Source organism: Drosophila mojavensis, unplaced genomic scaffold (genome assembly GCF_018153725.1).
Source record: "Drosophila mojavensis isolate 15081-1352.22 unplaced genomic scaffold, ASM1815372v1 contig_36, whole genome shotgun sequence".
In the NCBI taxonomy this organism is placed as follows: Eukaryota; Metazoa; Arthropoda; class Insecta; order Diptera; family Drosophilidae; genus Drosophila; species Drosophila mojavensis.
Genome location: NW_025318858.1, coordinates 1,792,812 through 1,809,313, shown reverse-complemented (window position 1 = coordinate 1,809,313; position 16,502 = coordinate 1,792,812). Strand labels below are relative to the sequence as shown.

Sequence of the window (16,502 nt, the reverse complement as noted above, 5' to 3'; positions counted from 1 at the left end):
TGTGCCTTTTGGCGATATGCGGGAATTATTCAAATTCCCACTTGGCCACCCGCTCGCAAATCAAACGAAACGCGCGGCATAAAACACGAATCTTCCTGTTTGCCCTCTTCATCTGATTGTTGTTGTTGTCGTCGTTCGTACTGTTGTTGTTGGGGAGCACTTGAAGCGCCATGTGTATGCTCAAGTGTGTGGCCCTTGTGTCCGAAAATAACAACGAAGTGGCAAAAAAAAATTGAAAATGAAAATGAGAATAACTAAAAGCCTTGTCCCTTTCGATGCACTGTAAAATGAGTAAAGAATGCGAGTATATTGGCTTTTAGAATTTGAATTTAGACAACACCAAAAAATAATTTGTTATAAAAAAAAAAAAAAAAAAAATTGTATACACAACTTGTGTACCCCGAGCGGCATTTGAACCGCGAACCTTTCGCATGCCGTGCAGAGTGCTTCCCATTACGCCACTGGCTACGAAATCGAAATCAACTTTTACTTTCAAATAACTGGCACCATCAAAAATATAAATTAATAAAAATCATATATGTTCGCAACAGGATTTGAACCGGGGGCCTCACGCCTGGCAGGCAAAATCCTGCACAGGCTAATTTTAGCTTTCACTTACAAATAACAAATTACTTCGTCAATAAAACTAGCGTCAACTGATTATATATGCTCGACTCGAAGAGTACTCGAGCTCGTTTGTCAATCTAGGCCACTCTCTGGAAGCTACTCGCTATTTAATTCAAAAATTAAGGCTCAATCAATAGGCAATCATATGAGTTTGCAGCAGGATTCGAACCATGATCCTCTTGCTTACCAGGCAGAGTTCTTATGCAAAAAAATGCTTTAGCTTCAGCTAATCCAAATGACTGACTTCGTAATTAAGTAATTACGTATATACGATATATTGATAGACCTAGACATCTTTCCCTCAAAGCACTATGACAGCTCAATTAATCGGGAAATATAAAATGGTTGCTACGCAGAGGCCTTACCTAAAAGCTACTGCTCGGAAGAGAACTGATTGAAAACTAATTTAAAATAAATGACAATTATTTGATAATTTGTGACTATGCATTAAATATTTTTATTTTTTTTTTTTACTTTATTTTTTTATCACGTAAATTATTCCATTTCCTCTTTAATTTCAATTTTTACCGAACAGAGCATTGCTCAGTCGTTCACACTCGAAGTCTTCCACAATTTTGTCTGCTCGTTTTCCATTGGTCTGGCGCTCGACGCCAATTCCATTGGTAAACATTGGTAAGGCATCTGCGCGAAGTGCTTGCCAAACTTTAAAGTTTGAGAAGCAGCAGCTCAAAGCGCAAAGGTTGAACCGAAATAAAATTGAAAATTTCGTCTTTGTATGGCAAAGTTCATGCAGAAGTAATAAAATAGATCGAATACATAAATAGATAGGAAAGGTACAGGTATTTTAATATAAATTTAAAGTGGGAAAGGTCAAGCCCAGGTAATAAAAATACCGGTTTTTTTTTAGTAGGTAAATAGAATGCAAGGAAGTTTGCAAATTCAATATAAATAAATAGACAAATTATGTCAATTGCAAAATATGTTTAATTTTATTATTTTTCAAAAGAAATAACAAAATATATATATTCCAATGCTATCATCTTTTGATTGTGTTATTTGTCCTTTTGTTGCCTTTTTTGCAATTTACAATTTTTATTGAATTTTATTTCGTTTTCATTGATTTTAATTATAATTTCTAATTGACATTACGTGCTCAACGTCTTAAAGAAACTCTACGAACGCCCCTAGATCCTCCCGTTCTATAAGTTCGCTTCAATTGCGCCTCCTTGAAAATAAAGTCAACCCATTTTTACTCTCCCGGCTATTTGAATAAAAATTTGTTTCAAGTTTTTTAATTAACTCGTGTCGCTTTGTCCTCCTTTTTTTTCTTTTCGGCCTGCTCCAGAAAAGCCTATTGTTGTTGTTCTTTTTTTTTATACCCTGAACCCATTTTCAATGGGAAATCAGGGTATAATGGTTTTGTTGAAATGTATGTAACAGGGAGAAGGAGGCGTGGCAGACCCCACAAAGTATATATATTCTTGATCAGGGTGACGAGCTGAGTTGATTTGGCCCTGTCCGTCTGTCTGTCCGTCTGTCCGTCTGTCCGTATGTATGAACGCGTCGATTTCAGAAGATATAAGAGCTAGAGACTTCAAATTTTTTTTAAAATGTCCGTAATTACAGCGCGCATATCAAGTTTATCATTAAAAATCGATAACTCATCTCGATCTTTTTTTATCGATAAAAAACCTTATCGAAACCCAGTTATAAAATTATATCTTCTACACCTTTATTGCTAGAGTCTCCAAATTTTTAATGTATGCTTATATGCAATTTATACAATTTCGGTTTTTGTTAAAATTTACCCCCCCACCTCTAAATTCACCCCCACCCCTCACTTTTGTAAAAAGCGTATTTCAAATACTAGAGACTTGTGCTTTGGCAATCACATGCATATTCATGTTATAATCATAATCTAAAAGTTTCATGAAGATCGTACGTCCATAAAAAAAGTTATTAAACAATTAAGTTCTCATAGTAAGCGCACACTGCAGCCCATGCGTGTTTATGCGTGGTTGCTTGTATGTGTATGTGTATGTGTGTGTGTGTATGCGTTTGTGTCTGTATGCGTGTGTGTGTGTTATGTATACCTGTGTGTGCGTACGTGCGTGTGTGTGTGTGTGTGTGCGTGTTTCTTGTGTAAGCTGAAAGTCGCGAAAAAGTATTGAAATATCTATTGCTCCAAGGGTTCAGGGGATCTCGTAGTCGAGCAGTCTCGACTAGAGCTTTCTTACTTGTTTTTTATATAACTGATGCGATCTGTGAGGCGCATAAAAATACGCGCTTAGAAGAAATATAAATATATAAAGTTAAAAAAAAAAAAACGAATAAATTGGCAAAAATTAAGTAGTGAAAATTGTATGCTCTAGGTTTAGATACAGATACGAAGGAATATAAGTGTAAGGACTTGATAAGAAATATTGGCTTATACATATTTGATGAAATCAAATGGAAATAGAGCAGACCCCAATTGAATAACTTTATGATATCATTCGAACTAAAAAGAAACTTGTCATACAATAAGACACTTTAATGGAATATTTGTTTATTGCAAATAGATTTCTTAGTCATCTAATGTACAATGAAAGATCTTGAAAAAATACTAGACTTATTTGCAAGCCATTCTTTGTAATGATCTTAAGTTATAGAGATTAATTCGAGCATGAAACTCATTCTAAGACGATTGATTCCTGCTCTGCATTATCCGTACCATACAATATTCTTGTATTCATCACAGAAATCTTCCAATTAACTTTTAGAGCATAAAACTTTTAGGTAATTCATTCTAGCTTATCTGAAAAGAACAGATGGTCGAACAGATCTGTTTCAAATATTTTCACAATGCCAATATATCCTATAATAAACCTATCTATAATGTATACATATTTTATATAGTATATTAATTCCCTCTCTGTTACATTCCCGATGTCAACATCACGTTAGTCTCTGCAGGAAAGGGTATGCGAAAGTAATTATTGGCACATTTATGCAAAGGCTCGTGCTGTGCTCGCACATGATATTTTAAATACATTTAAATATATGTATATACAGTCATTTATATATAATATAATTTCCAGCTAAATTTATATATAAAATCCCCAGCATACCCTTAAGTTTTAACTCCAATCCCCCCCCTTACTGTGCCACGCCCCCTTTTCGGCATCTAATGCCCGTCTAATTGCGTCCGTCCGTCGCTTGGATAACAAACAGAGCCCAAGCAAAACAAGTAAAAATTGTGGAAATCGCGTTTGACTGACTGCACGATACTCGTTCGATGAAAATTTAAAATATATTATATTTGAAATCAGATAAATATTATTGGATATAGAGGAGTTTTCTATGGAAGAGTTTGACTTCCTGCACACTTGCTCACAGCAAAAAGAAAAAATATTATATTATTGTATTTACACTACTTTAGAACAGATCCTAACTCTCTAACTCAAGTTGATTTTACTGGGGGAGTTTTACTACCTTCACCATAAATAAGTATGTACATATATGTGAAATCTGAGAAAATCTAAATATTATTAGATATAAATAGATATCCCAGCTCTAACTGATTCTTCCTCTCTGGGACTTATTCCAAGTCTTCTAATACTCTGATCAGACACGGTTCCACATCTTTAAGGAATCGTCTAGAGCACACAACTAATATACCCTCTTTACTGTGTGAACGGCCATCAGAGAGATGGGAGGCGCTGAGTGAAGGGCGAAGGGCGTGGCTGGGTATATTGTGACCCAGCACGCCAAAAACATTTGTAAAAAACTTAAAAATTGCAAACACGTCTTCATTGTTTACAAAATGTCGGCCGGAAACTGGGAAAACTGTTGAAACACGGCAAACGGGGAAAATGGGGAAAATGGGCGCCCATTTTCGATTCCCCATTGTTGCGAGAACAGCAAAAAAAGAGAACAAAATAAAGTTTAAATTTTAATTAAATCATGTTGTACGAAATGATGCACGTGGGAGCAATGGACACCCGTTGGGGCTGGGGGCGTGTCAGCCACTTGGGCTTACAGTCAATGATGATGGCCGCGATAAGCGCTCCACTGGGTGTGCTCGGAGCTGTAGCCACTGCCACGACCAAGACTCATCGAGGACTTCCACTGAGCTCCTCATGGACAGAACAAGAGATTTAATAACGCAACTCCTGCTGTATATATAAATATAAATATAATAAAAATTGGATGCTGCGCCTCCTAAATTATATAATTTGCTCACGCTTTGCTCGTAAAGCGATTACCGAAGATATTTTTATATGCATTTTAGGCGCTGCTCTTAATGGAGCCTACTGAACATTAACTGGGGAGCTTTTCAATATTTGCAGTTGAGCAAAATAGGAAAAGTGAATGAAAAGCTGAGTTTTTCTTAATGAAAATTCTATTGTATTGTAGTCAAGTGAATCATATAAGAGTAACACTTTAATAAACCATTGAAATGAAACACAGAAGTGAGACACTGCAATGGAGCACTGGGCATGAAACACTGGAATGAAACACAAAGTGAAACATAGGGATGAAACAATAATGGAAACATTAAAGTAAAGCACTGAAATTGAACTCTTAAAGTGATACTCTAACACTGGAATGAAACACTGAAATGAAACACTGTAGTAAAATAGTGAAATGAAACATGGATAACTAGAATGAAATATTGACGTCAAACACTGAAAGTGATACACTAAAATGAAACAGTGAAATGAAATTTTAGCTCTCAGTGAAACACTAAAATGAAACGGATAAAAGAAACACTCAAGTATCGAACCCCCAATCGTCATGTGTATCATTCAATGACAGCATCTTAAGATGAATGGAATGCTTTTAGTCGGAGTGTATCTGAATACTCTCAAATCTGCATTATTGTTAGCCCTTCTATTTTCATTGCTGACTATTTTGATTGATAAATCACTTATAGATAGCTTTTCGCCAGCTTTGCGCATTTTCTGTGCTCTCGCTGCATCAATTTGGGCTGCTAATGCGGCCTGGCGCTCACCTTCAGTTCAGTTCGTTTCATTTGATTTCCATTCCGTTTCGTTTCGTTTCAGCTGCAGCGACTACATCGACTCCGACACCAACTCCAACTCCAACCTCGACCCCGACTCCGACTCCGACTCCGACTCTGATTTCGACAGCGAGCACTCCGCTGGAAACGCAGTCAACTGTTATAATTTCGTTTAAATCATCTCAAACACCTGCCTCAGCTCAACGCTCAGCCTCGCCCACTGACAGCAGCGCTGCTGGGGAGGCGCTGCTGCAGGGGGACGAGGCTAAGCAGTTGGATGCTGATGCGGCCTCGCTGGTGCCGCCTCCGCCCGGCTATGGCACGCCCACCAATCCGCTGCTCTCGAGCAATGTGCTCAAGAAGGTGGCCAGCTTCTCGGTCGAGAGATCGACGTCGACGAGCAGTAGCTGCAATAGCAGCAGCGCGCCTATCGTTCAGTCGCCAGCGCTAGCGATGGCAGCGCCAGCGCCATCTGGCGACGAGAGGGAGACAACACTGACAGCAGTGCAGCTGGAGCAGAGCCTTGCTGCCGGCGCAGGGTCGCGGCGCGGCTCGTCTTTTGTGCCGGAAAAGTTAAGCTTCGCTGCATATGAAAAGTTCGAAGGTAAGTCTAGCAAAATAAACATTTGCCTACCGCTACCCATGCCCCACGCACTCACTCACTCACTCACTCACCCCTCTGCACAACTCAAGCGCAGCCCAAGCTGTATGTATATAAATTTTGATGATTTTTGTGCGCTTTGCTGTTTGGCTTTTACGTTGAGCTTGGCAAATTTTTGCGCTACGTTTGATTGCGTTTCGTTGTTTGCCCAAAGTTAACAATTAGTTGCCCTCTCACTCCCACTCCCACTCCCACTAGCACACTCCCCCTCTCACTCTCACGCACTTCTACTCTGCAATCCCCTGGGAAAACAGAAATCAGTTAACCAATCAGAAGACAATGCGCCACTTGAGTGAATCATTAGTTGAGTTATTGTAACAAACGGTAAAAATAACAAACCATTACTGGCGCCATCTATGGGCGAACGTTGCTGCGATTTATGTTCATATGCTTTCAATTTAACTTTCAAGTGCTCTTTAAAAGCCACTTAAAGGATAATTTTGTAAATTATTCGCAATTTGTGTAGTTCGGATTGTTTCTGCGTTTCAATGTGCTGTAATTGCACTGAATTGTTAAGCATTTGCTTGAAAAACTGCGTGGTCGCGCATTATACCCACTCATTTGAAGAGATTATTAGTTCGTATTTGTGAAACGGCGCAAAATAATTGAAAAATATTCTCGTAAATATTTTTATTGATATTTAAAAAAAAATAAAAAAGCATTTTACCAACATCCTTCGAGCCGGATTTGAACCAGCGACCTATGGATTTCTACACATTGCATGTCTCTCTACAGTCCACCGCTCTACCAACTGAGCTATCGAAGGTGTATGGAGACTGCGTGGCTTGATTGTCATTATAAGCGAAGTGCTTTTTGCTTTCATTTTATTCAATGATTTTGAAATAACATTTTATGTGCTTCAACATCAAAAAATCATTTTCTATCTCTTTCTAACTAAAGTGATGCATAAATAAATTCATTGACAGGCAGCTTTATCAATGAAACGAAAAAAAGCAAGGCAAATATAAAGTAAATGTATAAATAGCTTATGGAAAAGCAAGGTGAACATAATAAAAATTTGATAAACTAAAGAGAAATTATAAATAATAAAAATAAATAAATATTATCAATAATTAAATTAACAATAAAGTAAATAATAGTAAAACTTTATAAACTAATAAAATTAATAATTAAATATTGTTCATATATTAAAAAAAAAAAATGTTATAATTTGTGATTTAAAAATATGTTTAAATCTGCACATATTTATATTTATTTATATATTTCAATACGTACACAACTTGTTATTATACATATATTCATAAAATTGTTTATATCACATGAAATATGTTAATCTCATAATTTTGTTGACATTTTTGCAAAATTGCAAGCATTTTCTTTCCTCACTTCAAATGCCTTTCTATTTGCCTCACATTTTCGTCAAGTTCTCCGCAATTCGTTCCACTCTTCATTTATTTCAAGAATTTGTTCGACTTCTATTTACGTTTATTTTGGCCGTAAGTTCTCGCTGCTTGGCTGCGGCTGACAGCGCTTATAACTTACGGCTATGCAAATTCTTTGAGCTGCGCGCCCACGTTCTGCCCACGCTCGGCCCTCGGGCATAACATTTTGTCCGCCGCCACGCCCACTGGCCACCGCCCCAAACCTAGTCGATTGTCGCGCATTTTATTAAAATTTTCAGATTTTGTTGCATACTTTTGGGCGGTGGCTTTAAAATCGAATTTCCCTAGTCATTCTGGGACGTGCAGCAACGGGCGTCTGCCACGCCCCCTTTTCAAATTGTTAACGGAATTTTTGTGGCCCGTTAGGCGTCAGTTTTTGTTATTGCGCGTGTGGCACACTAATTGGTTGCAAGTTGCTGGCCGTCCCCTGCTCCTGCTCCTGCTCCTGCTCCTGCCCCTGCTGCTGCTACTGTTTGCCACTGCAGCTTGCCACATCACGAGTCGCATCAACGTCTGCCACAAATTAATGCAAACAAACATTTTAACGCCTCGCTGCACAAACAACAAAAGCGTTCCGGCTTTGCCTTTGCCTCTGCCTCTGCCTCTGCCGCTGCCTCTGCTGCTGCCTCTGGCTCGTCTCTCGTTGCATTGAAATCCAACGCAATTTGCTGTCCTTCGCATCTTTGAGCTGGCAGCTACTTGCTCCTCTTGCGACTCCTGCTGCTGCTCCTCCCGCTTGTCAGTTTGTCTGAAGTGGCCATCAATTCTTCCCTTGCTGTCGTTTTTGTCGCGGCCACCGCCGCCGTCGTCGCCCCCCACCCGAAAATCTGATTTATATGCCCGGCAACGTCACGTTTGCCACCAAAAGCAGCTGCCGCTGGCGCTGCTCCTGTTCCTCCTGCTGCAACTAGCGAATAGTGACTGCTATTCGCAACCGCATCCGCAACCACGTCCGCACCCGCACCCACATCCGCATCCGCATCCGGTGGCCCCTCAACAATGTTTGGGCAACGCGTAATGAAACAATATTTTGGTAGACGGATATAGCGCTCTCAAGTTGGCTGGTTTCGGCTTAAGCGAATGAAGGGCTAGAGATGCGGTTGCAGCTGCTTGATGGATACCCTGTAACCTGTATATATATTTGTAGGGCATGCTGAACTTGTGTCAAAGTTAACACAATATATGAAAATCTTATGAAAATATAATTGATAAATCTCAAAAATCGATGTAATGAAGCTTGCATATTATATATCGATAATTATCGATGCTTAGAAATGCTGAAGACAGTATATCTTTATTTTGTAATTTTCATATATATCACATATCATATAGGATATAGCAGTAAGCTCAATTATTTCTAATCATTGATCCTTAACTATACTTTATATCATTTTTACATACATCGATATATATCGATAAGCACTTTGCTTCGTTTCTTAGCGTTTCAATTATCTATTTCTATTGAAATAGTTATTGAGCCAAAACTTGTTCCCAGGGTATCTGCTAGTCAAGCTGCTGCTTTGCATGCAGTTGCTTCGCTCTTGCTCTTGCCAGCGCTTTGTGGTCTCCTGTGAGCAACGTTTCATTTTCAGCGCTTTGTTGTCCGTTGTTTGGGGCGAAAGTGTTTGGGCTGTCTGCGTTCGAATTGCAACGTTAGCGCCAGCGTCGCAGTCGCAGTCGCCGTTGACGTCGCTGTCGACGTGGACGCGTTTGTCCGTTGATGAATGCAGCGCATGCATGCGTGCAGCGTCACGCCTCCCCTACCAGCCGCAATCATGGCACGCCCCCCTGCACTCGCTGTCCACTTGGCCGGGACGAACGAAACAGTTATGCAAATTTGTTGGCCAACGCTTTACGCGGTTTCATCAAAAGTTGCCAAACGCCGACGACGACACATCTACCCCATGGCAAAGCCCCATCCTTCACCCTCTGGCCACTAAGGTCTACCTTGTGCCCCACCCCACCCAAACTTGCCTCGCCTCGACACGCATATCATTGGCGTCCGCTTATCAGTTTTGATTACATGAGCCTAATGATCAGAGTGCGGGTTTTCCAGGGCCTTGATGACGGTTTTGGGTTTGGATCTATTGCGCTTTGACTGGAGCTGCGGCGTAAAAATAGTTTCGCCAGGAACTAGTTCACGAGAAGATCACTAGCAGTAGAAAATAGAATAAAGAATATTCCAAATTTATCAAATGAACTAGTTCTATCAAGTAACAGTTTATTTGTTGATATTCTTATTGAATGTAAATGCTCTGTTACAGTAAAAGATAACAGTACAGATGAAAGAGTTCAATCAAATGAAATTAACCCTTTATACGGCCTTGTTGCATATCTGCAACATACCGTTTAAATTGAGTTATTTCGCAATGGGTATCAAGAAAGTGGTATAGCAAATTCTTTTATAAGTCAGAAATATGTGTTTTTTCGATTTTTGTAGCTGGTTACACTTGTCCACATGTCTTGCCATACAAATATTAAAATTTCCCGCCAATTTAGTGAGTTGTGTATATGGTGTCCAAATCAATTTTATATTTGCAAATTTTTCTAATAACAAAAATTTTTAATTTGCGAACAACTACTTTTTAAATAAGGTAACTATATTAATAATGCGTTTGTAATCAAGTTTTTGGGTTTGTTGTTGTGTATTGTGAGTAACTCTTGAATATCGGTATGTTGCAGATATGCAACAAAGTACTATTAGGACTTCTTTTTTGCACTCTCAATTTTGTTGCATTTATGCAACATACCATTTATTGTGCTTATGTTTTATATGTCACTATATACTTCTTTTGTTGTTTTGTGTCATTATGTGTTGCTATGAATTTATTTTGGATTGTCTTATGTGTTTTATGTTCTTCTTTGAGGCCGACCTACACATATTTATATTTTTGTATTTTTTGTAGACAGTATTTCTTACTTAGAAATAATGTCCGCAAGGGGATTGACACCTTCGGAAATCGCAAGATTTTTTAATAGTTTGGAGAGCGAGGACGAATTCGATTTTTCTGCCAATGAAGAAAGTGATTTCGTATGAAAAGATACAACCCGAACAAACCTCATAAATGGGGATATAGAATTTATGTTCTTATCGGTCATTCAGGCTTCTGCTATAAGTTTGAGATAGATTCAGGAAATGAAAACAAAGTTTTGCCTAACGAACCAGATCTAGGTGCGGCATCAAACTGTGTTGTTAGAATGGTCAGAGAAGTGCCCAGGCATCAGAACTTTCGAATTTATTTTGACAATTTTTTCAATTCATTGCCCCTTTTGAAATACTTAGCGGATGAAGGAATTTTAGCTTTGGGTACTATTCGAAGAAACAGAATTCCAAATAACAAAACAATTGATAATATTAATTTGAAGAAGCATCCAAGGGGTACGTCTGTAGAATATGTCGCTGATTTTGACGGAGTTGACATATCAGTAACATCATGGGTGGATAATAAAGTCGTATCATTGGCATCCAACTATGCTGGAATACTACCAGAGGACAAAGCACTTCGATTCAAGAAAGCCAAAAAGAAATACGTAGAGATTGACCGACCCTTTGCAGTAGCACAATACAATAGCTATATGGGAGATGTTGATCTGATTGACAGCATTATTTTACTAAGAAGTAGACGCTGGCAGGTTCGCATTTTTTACCATCTACTCGACTTGACAGTGAGTAATGCTTGGCTTTTGTACAAACGCGTTCATAAGGCGAATGCATCAAGCACTAAACTCTTAGGATCTTCCGAGTTTCGGATAAATATTGCAGAGGTGCTAACAAAAATTGATACCAAATCAATAATGGGAAAAAGAAGTTCTATGCTCGAGAACGAATTGCAGCAAAAAAAACAAAGAGGTCCTACGCAACGCGTGCCAAATCGAATGGTACGGCAGGATGAATTTGGACATTGGCCTTTGTGGGGTGAAAAACGAATAAGGTGCAAGTACCCGAAGTGTACGGGATTCTCGCAAGTAATGTGTGGGAAATGTGAAGTGGCCTTATGTTTCAACAAGAGAAACAATTGTTTTAAAAATTTCCACTTAAATTAAAGTTTAATAAATATATTATTAAGATAAATAGTCGTATAGTCATTAAATAAATATGTTAAATAGTTTAAGAAAATCCAAATTAAATATTACGTTCTTCTAAATACCCAGAGAACTATCAGTAATTTTTTTTCCCCCTTAAGCACATCTGTTGCATATCTGCAACAAATCCTTTTTCCTTTATAAAATCGTACTGAATCAAAATTTTGAAAAACGAAAAAAAAGTGTATTTTTTATTTTCAGTTTTCTATCTAATAAAAAAAACCGCATCAAAATCGGACGTGGTGCCATATAAAGGGTTAAGAAAGAACTAGCTCCTAAAAATAGTTTCAATTTTTAAGAATTTTTAAAGAAAGTATTGAGACATAATATATTGTTATTCAAAACTTATATTAAATGAATCTATGAACTAGTTAATTTAAGCAGTTTATTTTTGAGTGCTTTTTTTGCAATTTATTAAAAATAAAATATATTATAAATATAAGCAAAATAACTGATGTTCGAGTTCATATAACTAACTCCAATTCAATTTGTTTATATACTAAAAAATATCTCAATTTGGTAGCTCATTAAAAAATTAAGTGAATTTGTTCATAAAACTTGTTCCAAATATATTTTTAGCTAAATCATCGTTATTTGTCTTGGGCCATTTTGATAAGGATTTGATTTTGTACTTATCTTTGACATTCACGCTTAGTGTAGATTCTCTCTTTGCCCCTTTCTCTCATCGGCTCTTTAATCGAATCGACTAGCGACTGTTATATCAATTATGCTATCAGTTGCAATACGTTAACTGTTTCGGTCTTCATAATCGCTAAACACTTCAAAATGGCGGAGATATTAACTGATTAATCAAAAGTCAAAATATCGTAAACCATTTCAATTGATTTACAGCGCATTTTCTAATCGAACTCATTTAGTTTGTGCGAATTTAGAAAGCAGAAAAGTAGACCAAATCATTCAATATTATTGATTTCATTATCGAAAAGAGTTTTCTTAGATTAGCATTCACTTATTTACGTGGTCTCAGAGTTCATTTGTGAATGAGTCAGTTCTATGAACGAGCTCTGACGCATTTTCGTTGAGGTCTGGACGAAATTGCAAATCAATATTAGAAATGACCCACAAATTTAGGCACATGATTCAATTGCTAATAGAATTGAGAATATTGGTCTAAGAAAATGGGCTAGGTAGATATCATATATTTATTTAATATTTTATATTAAAATAATTTTAATCGATATATATCGGTTTCAAGTGATATGTATGTGATCTGAGAGGTCAGCTGCTCAGTCGATCAGAAGTAGTAGAACGATTTCAACTCTCTGGAAAATATGGTTATACTATCTTTCGATATATATCGAATAACCAATGTTCTGCAGAGTTAGGAATCTTTGCTTGAGATAAGATCTAACATGACGCTAGATTCAATTGCCAGTCGAGATATATCGATTTGAAGTAGATGTAGTCTAGACGTATATACCTCTCGTAACACTTTTCAAAATTACAGGGTATAGAGTATAGAAAATAAAGTCTAAGACTTGCAGTTGTTGTTATCAGACCGTGACTGATAAGCGAGCGACCTTGCTAGGGCGTTCGGCAACTGCACTTCCCTAGCCTAGCTATATACGATTCCCTCAGGTCTAGCGACACAGAAACATATTCTAGGTAGCGCAACGAAGGGTGTCACACAGCGGCTGTCACTTATCAACAGCGAAAACAAGCCGAAGCTCGAGCGTTGACTCGCACAACTTGTTGTTGATAATATTTGATAAGTGTCGACACTTTTAATTTTGTCCGGGCGCAAAGTAGTGAATGACTTAATTGTGAGCTCAACACTCGGCAGTCAACAGTCAACAACGCGCTTCAGTTGCAAATAGTTTCGAGTTCTCTCTCCCTCTCTCTCTCTCTGAGCAGAAGCATGTCCAGCAGCCCGGGCATAAAGCCGGGTTTGAGCAACGTCTGGTGTCCGCTGCTAGCCAGACATGTTCCACAGTTAGAGCAGCAGCAGCAGCAGCAGCAGCAGCAGGAGTCGCCACCTCCACCGGAGTATCACGTGCCAATTAGCCTGCCAGATTGTGGCATTATGTGGCATCAGCCGGATGAAGAAGAAGCTTTCAGCTCTGTCCAGGCAGCGCCCGCCCATTATCTGCAGCTAATGTCAATGGCGGGCAAGCGCGTGCAGCTCGCACGCTCTAAGCCCCAGCCAACACCTGGTGTCGCCCTCTATCGGCCAGAGGCAGCGGCGACGTTCGCCGCTAAGGCTGCGGCCGCTCCCCGCCAAAGTCGTTCGCTTAGCATTAGTGTTCACATTGTCAGCGTTCGGTTTGACCCACACGCGCTTTATCCTCAGCTAGCGGAGGCGCGGCCTCTGCCCCTACCAGTTCCAGTTCACGTGCCAGCTCCAGTTCCAGTTCCCGCTAACGTTCCCGTTCCTGTTCCCGCTCCTAATAGCGCTCTCTCTTCAGCTACACGCGCTTACTGCCAGCGTAAGTTTTATTTGTGCTACACTCAACAACATAATTGGGGTATGTGAATTATGCTGCGGAGTTTGTGATTGAAAAATTGGGAGTTTGTGTTAAGAATCATATATACAAGAGAATTTGTTGAACTCTTAGGCTCTTGAATTATCGAAACTATTTATTATTCATTTGTTAGCTATTTTCTGTGTCAAAAGTGAATCAAAAGTTGATTCATTTCGTTCTTTCCGAAGTAAATATGATTTATACCTTATCTTATACTTATCATTTTTTTTTCGCATATTTTGATTATTTTATAGTTTTCAATATTTGATAGACCTAAGAGGAGTTTGAAAATTATTTGAAAAATATTTTTAAAATTTATATATTTAAAAGTTGGTTTTATTTACCTTAAAGTCCGATTGTGGACAGATCTTATCTGATTGAAGCCTTCAATATATTATCAACTGACTGACATTCAAAAGCTTCTATTAAATCCAAACTAATATCCATACTTAAGTGAATATATAATTTAATAATATTCATACTTAACTGAATATAATATAATATAATAATATCCATACTTACCTACTGCCATTTCTTTGCCTTCCTATCAATTGTCAAGCATTCGCATTGAATAAGCGATAAGTAAATGTAGAGTATTTGCTCGCTGGAAGTATTTTATGTCTTGGCCAAGTTGATTTTTGTTCCGTTTGGCCATTTCTTTGGACAATGCTTAAACTTATTTATGCCTAATATTTTTGGTAGCCAACACGTCTGCAAGCAAACCTCCCAGCCCAACCCAACCCAGCCACGCACTCGCACACCCTCCTCTAGGCTGACCCTCTTCGTCTTCGTCTTTCTCTTCCTCTTCTTTTTTCGACTTTTTCTGCTAACGCACACACGCATAAATCATTGTGTCTCGGCCTCAACATGGGGCTTCGAGCCGCAGCTGTGTACAAAGTTTATATGGGAGCCCCTGTCCCCGCCCCCGCCTCCCTTGGCGCTGATAGTACGCACAATAGACCGAGTCAAGTCTTTGACTCCCACAAATTTCGAACTTAATCAGTTTAGCGTCCATTGTATTAAATTATTGTGTGTAACATGGAAAATAAATACATATACATACATATACGAAATGAGTAAAGGAAAACAGCTCAAAGAATACCTGCGGGGGTGAAGCTGCCAAATTCAAGTATTCATGTATTTAGATATGCGGAAAAATGTGTATAAAATATATGAATTTTGATATACTGGATATAAAAATTAATATATAATTTAAATACCAAGGATAATTGTTTTCTTAGACGTCAATTATAATGAATATGAACCTAATTTTATATATTTGATATATATAAAACATTATTAATCAATATATCAGAAGTCTGTAGTTTCAATATTACCTATACGAAATTCCAGGAAAATCTGAAGCCTTAAACCTTATTTGTATCAGATATGGAATCTTTTATTTTAAGTGATTATCTCTATATTTCTTAAATTCCTCTTAGAGTTAAGAATCGTATTTATCATGAATAAATAACCGCATCAAAGTATAACGAATTAGTAGAGGATTTCTATCCTGTATCTCTATTCTGGGGTTCTTGATTTATGACTAGACGATACAGCTTTATCCGATTCGCCAGGCCGTCAATCTTTGCTTGTACAATATCCTTTTCATTTCGTTCAATATTCTGGAGTATAATTTAGGCAGATATCTGACGTAGAGACATACATATAAGTAAAAGTAATAAGTGTTTTGCTATCTTTAATTAGATTATATATTTAAAAGCTTCTCTCTCCCTTGCTCTCGTTGCAGGTCAAATGCTGATCAAATGGCTAATATCAACGCTGCAGAGCAGCGCCGCCTTGGGCACTTTAAGCCAGGAATCTCTGAATGCGATGACGCTGCAGTTCTGTCAAAATCTCAAATATGTGGGCGTATTGAAGCAGATCTCCAATGAGCAGCAGCAGCAGCAGGATGCGCCGTCCGGCTTCAGCGTAAGTTCAATGAACCCAAATTGTTCTCCCTCTCACTCGCTCTCTCTGTATCTGTATCTGTATCTGTCTCTGTCTCTGGCTAAACGGGAAATTGGTCAGCGAACGGAAGTTGTCACGCCGTGCTAACGGAAATAGATAGACAGCCTCCATGACCCCTCCACGCCCACGCCGCCTCCATTGCTTGTGTAACTTTGTTGGTCCAAGTCATTAGCTATTGATAAGCTATGAGGCAGCAGCTCAAGTTGAGCCAACTGCTCTCTGGCTGCCTCCCATCTCCCACACTCTCTCTCCTACAGTTTCGCCACTCCCCACTTTGTTCTCTTATGCATATTCTAAAAATTCTTTGC

General features: G+C 38.4%; 1 protein-coding gene and 1 non-coding gene across 4 annotated transcripts in view; one reads left to right on the top strand and one right to left on the bottom strand.

The window, feature by feature from the left end:
* LOC6575748 (protein cappuccino) overlaps window positions 1–16,502 on the top strand; it is a 44,880-nt gene that overhangs the window by 21,066 nt on the left and 7,312 nt on the right. The window contains exons 4-5 of one of the 3 annotated variants that reach the window (XM_032729468.2): window positions 5,637–6,197; window positions 15,974–16,155. In XM_032729468.2, the coding sequence (XP_032585359.2) occupies window positions 5,637–6,197; window positions 15,974–16,155 (743 nt within the window). Of the gene's footprint in view, window positions 1–5,636; window positions 6,198–13,604; window positions 14,188–15,973; window positions 16,156–16,502 lie in introns of those variants that run through there. The other 2 variants (XM_015164793.3, XM_032729469.2) reach the window with 2 other exon arrangements.
* On the bottom strand, window positions 6,927–7,020 carry Trnay-gua. The gene is made up of 2 exons: window positions 6,984–7,020; window positions 6,927–6,962 (listed from the first exon to the last, which is right to left on the bottom strand). It is a non-coding gene; the product is annotated as a tRNA-Tyr (tRNA).